The sequence below is a fragment of the Gavialis gangeticus genome, unplaced genomic scaffold (assembly GCF_001723915.1).
Source record: "Gavialis gangeticus isolate Ggan-Ray unplaced genomic scaffold, GavGan_comp1, whole genome shotgun sequence".
NCBI lineage: Eukaryota > Metazoa > Chordata > Crocodylia > Gavialidae > Gavialis > Gavialis gangeticus.
This window is the reverse complement of record NW_017729022.1, coordinates 153071179-153081994: the sequence shown is the minus strand read 5'-3', so window position 1 is coordinate 153081994 and position 10816 is coordinate 153071179. Positions and strand designations below refer to the sequence as shown.

Genomic DNA, 10816 nt, shown 5'->3' with positions numbered 1-10816 from the left:
CCTTCCAGCCCTAATGTCTATGAAATCTATGAAACAGAATTCACAGTGGCAATGTAAACTTCCTCACACTGTCCAGCCACTGTACTTTATCACTGGTTTCTGGGGGTTGTTTAGCAATGCAGATAATGGTCAGATAGGAACTGGACCACCAAGTGATATTAACACAGTGCAAACAGCCTTTATAAGATACTGATTTTCAATCACCACCCAAAGACCTGGATTTAAACCCATATGCTAGAGATGAAAGACGTCATGTATTATTGTTTGTCTTCACAAGCATTCAGTTTTCTATAATTTTCTTAAATTACTACTGTAAGGGGTCAAGAAAACCAACTACATTTCCCCCCACAACCAACTTAAGGGCTTTTTCCATGTGATTTGTAATAAGTCTTTTAAAGTGATACTAGTGCTTCACTAGTTTCTTCAAATATTACCTTGTATTCTGCAGGTTGTCCATATGTAGTAAGAATATATAATTCATCATTTCTGTGCTCAATATGGTAAATAACCCCTTTTGTTCGTTGTTGTACAAGAACAGGTGATTTAAAAGGATGGCTACAGTCAACCAACCAAACTTCAGAGGTAGTCTTGCTGTTACTGTTGATAGTGAGAAAACGCCTATCCTTTGTGCAACATATATCCACAAAAAATCTGCAGACGATGAAAAATAACAGCCAAAAGAATGAGTTTATGATGTATTTTTTACCAAACTGGCAAGATCACCTGCTCAGATAGGTCTGGTAATAAATTACTATCGGGGCATGTAGGGGGAGAGGGAAATTGGTATTTGTCATCCATATACATTTGTACTCTCCATGTACATTTATGGAGAGACCAGAATTTCTACAATTAGAAAAAGAAAGGTAGAATAAGGAAATAAGCTTCCTGCTTGTTGGTTCCTCACTTGCTGTGGACATTGCATCCACTCAGCAAAGATTCCATCGCTCAGACCAGCAGCCTGGCCCTTAAAAGCAGGAGTCAGCAACATTTTCTGGTGGCAGGTAGAACGACCAAGCTTGGGTCTCAAGTGGGCCAGGATTAGCTTCTGGCCACCTCCACTGCTTCTCCCTGCTGCTCGACTGTAACACGACGCAGGTCCACTGAAGCGCCTATCATGAGGCCCAGGTAGAGCCTCTTCCTCTGATGCCTACACTGCCTGACTGTGGCACAACCCAGACAGAGCTCCCTCTCTGCCAAAACCTCCAACATCTGGGTGTGACATGGTGTGAAGAGAGCTCTCCTCTGGCCCCCTGTTGAAGCCAGGGCTCTGCAGGCTCCAGATAAGGCTCATGAGCCATCAATTCCTAACCCCTGTCCTCCAGAAAGCATGGGGTCAGATCAAAAAGTGTGCCAGTTGTTTCACAGAAGTCTGAGGCTAGGATTTTTCATTTATGTTACAAGTCAAGGCAAGCTTCTTAGGGATATTAGACTACAAATCTAAAGGAGTTCTGCGTTGAATATGTGAAAATAACACAAAAATATTTTGTATTGCAGTCTCCCACAAAGGAATTATTTTGCTATGAATTACATTATAACACGAACCTTTACACTCAAGTTTGCTATCTGAGCTACAGTAGTGATAGTGAACTTTACAACTGTCAACAATTTCCTTGTGGGAAAGTGTCTAGTCATGCAACTTGTCCCTTGTGATCCTGCCACTTGACTTAGGGTTTTGTATAACTGGAGGCACCAAATGCCATTGGGAAAAGACTCTCAGTTTTTTCATGGCAGTTCTAGTGTCAGGCATGCTCCCATTAAAAAAAAAGATCTTTATTGAGAAAGTCAGTAAAACAAAACCAAAAATGTATTTATGATGTACTGTATAAAGCCATAACTGTCAGAAAGGCTACATCAACTGTACTAGTTCTGCACATAATTTAGGAGTCATCTTGTCTTTCTAAAATGTTGCTTCAAGGAAGTTCAGTCAACAAGCTGAACCCTGGGAACACTACAGTATATTGATTTTATTGATCTGTTACTTGTAGCAAGAACTGGTTCAAACAGTTTAATACTTTTTAACTGATGTAACAGATGTTCCTAGGAGGGGAACTCAACCCCCAACAACCTGATTTACACTATATGGAATTGTCAGACTTTCATTGAAGAACACCTTGACCTGAGACTGATCTTGACATTTACAAACTCAGATAAACAGTTAGGGCACTTTTACATGTGCTCTGGGTGTGGGGGGGCGGGGGCAAGAGCTGCTCTAATTAAAGCGCCACCATGTTTCCTGTATCAGCATCCCCACACTTAAAAATGGCAGTGGAAGCGCTTGAACTAAAGCTCATTCAACAAGCTTCAGTTCAAGCACCACCGCCACCATTTTTAAGTGCGGGGACGCTGAGACACAAAATACAGGAGGCTGCTAGAATGCAGCAGTTGCCACACTCCAGCAGACTCAGTTAATCGAGTCTGCTCCAACATGCTGGAATTCCAGCGCGTCAGAGCAGCCCCTACGCTCGTGTACAGGTGCCCCTAGGTAATACAGAACAGTTAAATCTAAGGTGATCACCAACCTGGCAAAGTAGAAAGCACGTTCTTTAAGCACAAATTGTAAAAGAAACAGTAAAACCCAAGTTAAAAACACTTTACGTGATTTGGCAGCAAGTTTGGAAAAAATGTGGTATTTCCTTCATTTTTACATATCGATATGATTATTTATTATAACCAACAAATAAGGAAATGCTTATTACGTTTGACTAGAATGATTACCTTGGATCTTGTTCTGTGTAAACTAGCTCAGTATGTTTTGTATCAGTCAAAGTGGTCAGAAACACATTACGGCATATGAGGTTTTCTTGACTGGTATAAAACAGGACATTATTTGTAGCCCATTCTGAAAAACAAGAAACATGCATGTGAACCACCCCACCATATGTGGTGTTACTGATGAATTAATTAAATCTTTTGTCTTTGCCCCAAAGCAAGTTTTAAAGATGATTTGTAAAGAAGCTTGACTTTGAGAATTTAAATGAAATCAATTCACCTAAAAGGCAATAAGTTGCTTCTCAAAACCTTTAAACAGACACCATTCAAGCTGCAGTCTCCCACCCGTGGGGGTACGTGGAGCACCCTGGTGGCTGGGAGACTGCATAAGTTGTGGTCTCCCAGTCACTGCAGCTTGCTTCTTGCTCATGCAGGGGAAGCCCTAGACTGAACTCCCTCTGCACCGGTAATATGGCATGACTGGATCTGATTTGTCATCCTACAATCACACCTCCTGCTATGTACACACAGGAGATGCAATTGTGTAGATGGCACATTAGATCCCATCATGCCCTTACTTGCACATGTAAAGAGGCAAGGACAAAGGCATAGGACTGGGAGGGATCTCTTGCCTCATGAAGTCTACTCTGGCTCCTATCACATGCACCATCTCATGTAGCCTTTTCACAAATTTCTCCAGATACATCCATAAAACCAGTTAGGTTTTTTGTCACTATTATTCTAATTGGAAGGCTGTCCCAAAACATGATTTCTGTGTTGTTTAGGAACATTCTTCCAGTTTCCAGCCTAAACGTAGTTGGGAATAATTTACCAAAATGTGAATACATGGGCGGATCCAGGATTTTATAAAGGGAGGGTAGAAGGGGGGTGCCAGAGCAGCAAGTGGTGCTGCAAGGGAGGTTGCAACCCCCATGCCTACCTTTCCCTCCTCCCTGCAACCAGGATGGGTAGACTATACTGCAGAAGCAACAGCTATTTTTTAAAGCTCCTGTGTCAGATAAGAAACCAACCCCTAACTCTGGGCATCCTCTTCCCTTCCTTAGCAACATATCTTTTCCCATCCCCTTTTCCTCACCTGCCACTGCAATTGTCTTAGGATGGCCTGGGGAGGCAGGGGGAATTCCAAAGCCACCCGCCCTGCTCCAGCCAGGCATCATGGGGAGCTGGGCAGGTTTCCTCTCCCTGAACCTGCTCTTGGACTGGCAGGGAACACCCAGGGGGTCCCAGTAGGAAAGGGAAACTCACCCACTGTTGCTGTTTCCCCTGCCTGAACTTGGCTGCCTGCGCAACTTAGTTGGGGGAGCTCTGGACCTCACCCATCCCTTAGGCCAGAGGCAGCAGGGACAGTGGCAGCAGTGGGTGGAGGATGGAAAGAATGGGAGGGAAGGTGTGTGAACATGGATGAGAAGGGAGGGGGGGAAATTCTTACCTGAATTGAGGACTTAAAAAAATGTCCCTGACTGCTGCTCCTATGGCATGGTCTGAAAGGGTGGGAATAGGGAGGGGGCCATGCCATTGCATCCCTTCTGTATCCACCCAAGTGAATAATCACACAGTACAAAGATAAGACAAACTTTATCAGTTTGATTGTTTTAAGCGCTATTTTTTTTTAAATAAGGGACAGCCGTGTTAAAATCAGTTCCTTTAAGCAGCAATCTATGGAGAAGAATGTTATCATTTTATGGAGTTTACATTGTTTTTACAAACTACTTACCAAAGCTAAACACATTTGGGATAATTCTTTCCATCACAGGTAACTTATCAAGTTTCATAATAATACAGGTTGACTCTTCAGAATTTGAGCTTTTAATGCTGGTAGCCATATACCTTTCATCAGGGGAAATTCTGAGGCGTTGAATGAAGGCATCATGAAAACAAAGATCTTCAGTACTAAGTAAAACTTCAGCACTTCCTTTGTCTAGTACATAAAGGAGTACAGATAACAGACAATGATAAACTAAGAAGTAGCTCAATTACTCACATTCATTTATATTCTGCTACTGGTAACCACAAGCGTCTTTGAGAATTTATTAGCACATAATGTATATTTTAACCTTATAATAAACAGCTCAAAATGTAGAGATAATTTTGCACTCTTCACAGACCAAAAAGAACCTGCAGTTGCTATTTTTAATTTTATTTTTTGGCAGAGGACTGGGTTTCTAGAGAAGAGTCAGACATTTCAAATACAATGTGTGCATTTAGTGGAAAATAGACTCAAAATTAATAAATGCGAACACTTTGGTCTTGTACCAATCAGGGAGTTTCGCTGGAGTGGAGGGCGGGGGTGGTGATGGGTGTTCCAGAAACACAGGGGGATGTGAAATAAGAATTGAGACTTCCCTGATAAACGTAACTTTCACTACTAACGTAATGACTTTTGTTAAATATGTTAAACTAGTATGTATGGAAGGTGTAATACTCTGATTTCAAAATATGAAAATACAGTAGGGATAGGCTGCTATAATTGTTTAGCTATTGCATTTTAAGAGTGAAACTGCAGAATGAAGTGAAGCACACTACTCTCTAGTTCCTTCTAGATATGGGGTTCTGAAACTAATTATTTTTATAATATTTATTGTTAAAGATTTTATCATGGAACATAGCATTTGACCTCTTTTTGTTGTATGTGGGTTTTTTTATTTTTTGTAACTGGAATGGTTAAATTTGAAACTAAGCATCCTGAAATATCAGTGCACGCAGCATTTTTTTTAACACTTATGTCTAAATGGCAGAAGAAATATCTTACCTCCATCAGCTACTGAACGCAATATACAGCCATTTTCTTCAAAGTAAACAAAATTCCCAAATCTAATCTGTTAGGTGCAAAATGGACACATTGCAAATACATTTAATTCACAATTAAATGTTGGACAGTTACTAGGGATCAAAAATATTTTCTAAAAATAATGTTTTTAATGACAGTTATATCCATCATGAGTAGGTATATAGTTTCATGTATAAAAATCTAGTTCAGCATCATATGAAATAATTTTATATTTTACATTTTATATTTTATACGGAAGACAAAAATGTAAGAGAAGTATCCGATACCCTGAAAGTTTGTTAGCCTTATTCAGACAAGCAGAAAGAGGGAATTATGTATAGGATATTAAGCTACAATTTTTTAAGCAAATACAATCGTCCTAATAGAGAAGACATTTACTTGGATTATATAAACAGTAGGCATTCCCCTAATAACAGCTCAAAAGAACACTTGCATAATTAAAGTTATCTAAGCAAGGACTGAACCCTAGTTCTTGAAGTAAACACATACTTACGATGGAGTTTTACCGGTTTAGAAAAGGGATTATATGAAGTGGCTGCCTGAGACAGCAGGGGAAAGGACTTGATGACCCAAATGTTCTCTTCCAGTCCCTTACACATGCATACAAGCAAAATATAAAGCATATGAGTAGTTCCACTGAAATAAATTACAAAAAAAAAAACCACACAAGAAAATAATTTGCCAATTTGGGTTCAATGGGACAACTCCTATGCCTAAAATTGAATTTGTATGCAAATGTTTTAAGGACCAGAGCCCAAGCTCTAATCCTATGAACACTTCCTCAGGAAGTCAAATTGATTTCAATGAATCTACTTAGTTTAGGCAAATTAAACATGTATAAGTGGGATCATGGTCTAACAGACCAAAGGTCTTCCAGATGATAGCACTTTCATTAGTATGTGGAATTGAATCCCCACAATTCATTTCCTTCCTTTTAATGAATAGCTGAAAGCACTTATGTATTATCATACACTTCCCTGACATGGTTGTCAGAAAGTCAGCTTAACTTTATTTTGTTTGTTACTTCAGGCTTCCCTTGCTTTATGAGGGTTTTGCATGTGCAAATTTGCTATGTGATGACCCTTTTATACCAAAAATCGTTAAATGCGAAGTAAATTCACTCTTACGTGATTGGTATGGTGAAAGCACGCAGCCAGCTGCTTTCTGCAGTGCATTGTGGGAGTGACGCGCACCAAAATATAGTCTCCTGTGTGGATCAGTGCCCCTCGCTCGTCGTCTGCGACACGTTTCTGTAGTTGCCATCCCCATTATGATAGTGCCCTGTGCTTGTGTGTACTGTCTGCTGCTGGTGAGTACCAAAATTGTCTTGTAAAAGTGGTAGAAATGGATCTGGGGATCAGTACAGTCAAGGTCTTGGAACATATCCCTATTTGTTCCATTGTAAAATGGGTTTCCTTTATGCGGATTCCAGTTACGCGCTGTCTTCCAGGAATGTGTGTACAGCATAAAGTGAGGGAAACTTGTAATAACAATTATTGTTTGTGATGGCTTACCTAGAGAGCAACCACAGCTGTGATACCCAATAGACATATGCCAGACTATTTTGAAATAGTCTGTAGTGATCTAAGTATTTAATAAACATGACTGTACAAACAACTTAAAAACAAGAACAACAGAATTTCACAACAGGACTAGTTTTATCCAGTTATTTACTTATTTGTACCAAACCACAATACATTTTTAGTATTCTTTTTGCCACTCACCATTGGGCGGTCTTGATTGAATGTATACTTGTCATAGAATACTTCTAATTTCTGTTTGATCCTTTCTGCCACACCCTTATATCTTGCTGAAATTACTTTCCAGTTTTTCTGCTCTGATTTTAGAAGATCCTGGTATGAATATAGTAACAGCTGTGATTTAAAATTTGAAAACTAACTGGATTTTCTCATTTGCCATTGTCACTTGGCTTCGTTTATGGAGCATAACACCAACCATAGCTGAGTACAGACTGACTGTTGGTAATTAGTTTCCCACAAAGAGGAAAGTCTTCATTTGCACAGTGCATGATAAAAAGTAAAATAGGGCAGAAGCTGCCATTAAAAAAACCAAAGAAGTGTTTGCAAATGGCCTTTAAAAACAGTCAGTTTAGAGGAAAAAACATGTTATCTATTATGTGCTACATAAGTAGTCTTTATGTTTTAATGTGACAGAAAGAGAAGTGTTCTCTATTTTCAGTCTATTATACGCAACTGTGTAAATCAGTTCCCTTATATAAGTAGCTACTTGGGCTTTTACTCTACAGTCTGATTTGTATAAGCTGAAAAGAGTGGCAGCAGACTCAATCGTGGGACTTAGCATTTCTTAGGTCCCCTGTGCTATACGTGTGTGTAGTGGGGAGTTTTGTGGGGGAGGGTGTCTTTTTCATACAGCAGTTAGAGATGACATTTTTAATAAATAGGAAAATGCATTTCTTTGTACAACTAGAAAAATTGGCAGGGGAACAAAAGGATCTGAAACTACTTTACATCATTTCTTTGAAATTGAGTGTGTAACTGCAAATAATAATATGCATACAAGCAAGCCACCCTCTGTGGCCTGGGAAATCTTCCATGCCAAAGCAATAGAAAGAAGCAAAATTATCCAACGTGCTACTGACCAGTACTCGCTCTCAATACTCACCTCATTTTGTTATGTTTTGCGTCATCTATACAAAGCTTAAATCGGTGGTTCTCAACATTTTTAGACTCAAGGCACCCCTTGATAGACTTGAGACACCCCTAGGAAAACACCAGCTCCTACTTTTCACTTGCTTTTTGATTACAGAAAAATAATCTAGTCATTCTTCTGTTGCAAAGAACTCAGAATGATCCCAACAAATCAGAATGCTTTTAAGACGATGGATTCCTATTTGAAATCTCTGGGATTATCTTGAGATTCATGCTTGTACATCTCAGTGCTCACATTGCCCGGCGCCCTGCAGAAAAGGATCTCTATGCACCTCAGCATACAGTAGCAGCCTGGATGAGAATCAGAGACTGAGGAAACCAGGATGGAGATTCCTTGCCCACCCGCTGCCTTCTGGCTCTCTGCAGGTCTAGCCTGCTGCCTTTTTCTGGAGGAAGCCTGGATTTCAGAAAAAAGCCACAGCACCAAAACTGACACAGGGGCCAGCTGAGATGAAAATGGCGCAGAAGCTGCCAGGCTGAACACCATAATTCATCTGTCAGGATATCTTGAGACCCCAAGCCTATTCCCCTGTGTCAAGGCCTTCATGCTTGGGATTCCCAACCTGGGTGCTGCAGCACCCTGGGCCACTTTGCAATCCTCTCAAGGGTGCTGTGTCCTGGTAGCACTCCAAGGTGATTCACAAGCAAACCCCAATGGGGCTCGGAAGTGCTCAATGCCTTCAGGCCAGTCAGGGCCACTTGAGCTCTTTGCCATGAAAGCCATGCTGGTGATTTTTCCATGGGCAAGGCTAGGTGGGAAGGAAGCAGTGCTGCCAGGAGTACAATAATTATCATATTTGTACAATAATTTCAACCTTTTAAAATGTATGATCAATAATAATGACAGTGTTCAAAATGTACGGTATTTTTTGAGGCAGCTAACTGATGCAGCATATGTAAAACCCAAGTTGCTCTCAGGGAGTCTTAACTGACTTTTGGGTTTTGTTTTGTTTTAATAATATATTTCGTGATCCAGGTCGAATTAACCAAATCAGTTCTAAACCCTATCAACTGAGCACAGCTCAGGCTCATTCAAGTCCATGTGGGGCCTCAGATACTTTCAAATCCATTGGCAGGCATCCCATGTGCAGGCCCAAGCCCGGAGGTCCTGTAGTTCGGGTGCCCCTAATACCACTTGATCTTAGCCAAAGACTTTTGGGTTGGCTGTCAGCACTTCCTTATGACTGCTTCCCCAAAACAAAGAACTGCTTCAATTTTGATGACCCAGTTGTCACTCACTCACTGGAAACTTACTGTCAACTGAGCAAAGCTCAACCATTTGAGTCCATGTGATGCTACCACCAGTGACAAGCATCAGTCTCAGGCTTCAGAAACTCTCAAATCCGTTGGCAGCAAGCCCAGAGGTCTCGTGCTTTGGATCCAGTCCTGTAGCAACAAAGTTTGGCGCCCAGGGCAAAGCCTGCAGCAGCAGCCAGCCCTTGCCCTGTGCACAAATCCAGGGGGCACCCCTGCCCCCATGCTTGCCCGGGAGTGCACACAATGGCGGAAGCTGCCCTTCCCCTGCCTCTGCCCCAAAAAGGCTCGCAGCTCCATCCCCACGCTCCTTGACGCCCCTTTTGCTACCGCACTGTTCAGATCCCCCAACACCACTCGATCTGAGCCAACGAGTTATAGTGAGCAACATAAAATAAACCAGAAGACTGGTCTGCCTACTTATTTGCACTGTTCTTCTTTGCATTGTTTCCCCCAGCGCACTAGTTTTTCAACAAATACGATCATTTCGAGCTTGCAACACCAGTATTTCCTATTGAGGACCTGGCAACTGCAAAAAAAAAAAAAAAAGACCTGGCCTGCTTCTCCAGGGGACGGCCGGCACCCCGGCACGCCCCCACGACGGGGCCCGTCCTCTGCGGGGCAAGAGACACCCAATACCAGTGGGAGCTGCCTTTTTCCAAGGGGGCCTGAATCCGAGACCCCCGGCTCCGCTCCGCCACGCCCGCTCCGTACCTGGCGGCGGAGCCCCGCGCAGTGGATGCGGCAGGGGAGGACGGCCAGAGGCAGCTGCACGCGCAGCACGCGGAGCAGGGGCCGCAGCATGGCACACGCGCCTCCCCACCCCCCGGGTTCTGCCCGGCGAAGTCACTGGCAACGTCACTGCAAGCGAACCGGGCTGCCCTCAGTTAAGATGGCAGCCTAAAGCTGTTTCTCCCGCCCCCCCGCCCGTAGTCAAGATGGCGGCACTCTCGCGCACGCGGGGGACGTTCCTCGGAAGCTGAGCGCTCCTCCGCCATCTTGAATAGGGGCAAATCCTCTGCATAACAACCTACTGCCTTTTTTTTTGTTTTTTGGTAAAGGTGGTGATGTCTGGGGCAGTCTGGAAAAATCGTGCCCCGCCCCCACATCCTTTTTTAAAGTTACTTTAACTTCAAGAGGAAAAACGCCAGCTCTTATGGTCACGGTTCCCTCGCCCAGATGGAAAACGGGGGGAGGATGGAACGGCTTGCCCTTAACAAAGATGGCTACCGGCTCGCCCGCGGCCCTTGTGCCCACCTGCGGGCTCGGCATGACGGAGGCTACAGCTCCCGCCCGCGCCCGCGCCCGCTGGGAGCTGCTGAGCCAGGTACGGGGGGGGCAGCGCCGGGTCCCG

The 10816-nt window shown here is 42.9% G+C and overlaps 2 protein-coding genes across 8 annotated transcripts in view; one reads left to right on the top strand and one right to left on the bottom strand.

Moving 5' to 3' along the window:
• Nucleotides 1-10816, bottom strand: part of PREPL (prolyl endopeptidase-like) — a 52307-nt gene that overhangs the window by 24706 nt on the left and 16785 nt on the right. For 3 of the 7 annotated variants that reach the window (XM_019516336.1, XM_019516337.1, XM_019516335.1), the window contains exons 1-6: nucleotides 10177-10281; nucleotides 7243-7371; nucleotides 5480-5546; nucleotides 4445-4648; nucleotides 2716-2839; nucleotides 435-651 (exon numbers count right to left, since the gene is read on the bottom strand). In XM_019516336.1, the coding sequence (XP_019371881.1) occupies nucleotides 435-651; nucleotides 2716-2839; nucleotides 4445-4648; nucleotides 5480-5546; nucleotides 7243-7371; nucleotides 10177-10266 (831 nt within the window). In that variant the 5' untranslated portion in view covers nucleotides 10267-10281. The other 4 variants (XM_019516339.1, XM_019516338.1, XM_019516342.1 and 1 more) reach the window with 4 other exon arrangements.
• Nucleotides 10643-10816, top strand: part of CAMKMT (calmodulin-lysine N-methyltransferase) — a 514533-nt gene continuing 514359 nt past the window's right edge. Inside the window, exon 1 of the mRNA XM_019516343.1 lies at nucleotides 10643-10789. Coding sequence (XP_019371888.1) covers nucleotides 10685-10789 — 105 coding nt within the window. The 5' untranslated portion in view covers nucleotides 10643-10684. The remainder of the gene's footprint in view (nucleotides 10790-10816) is intronic.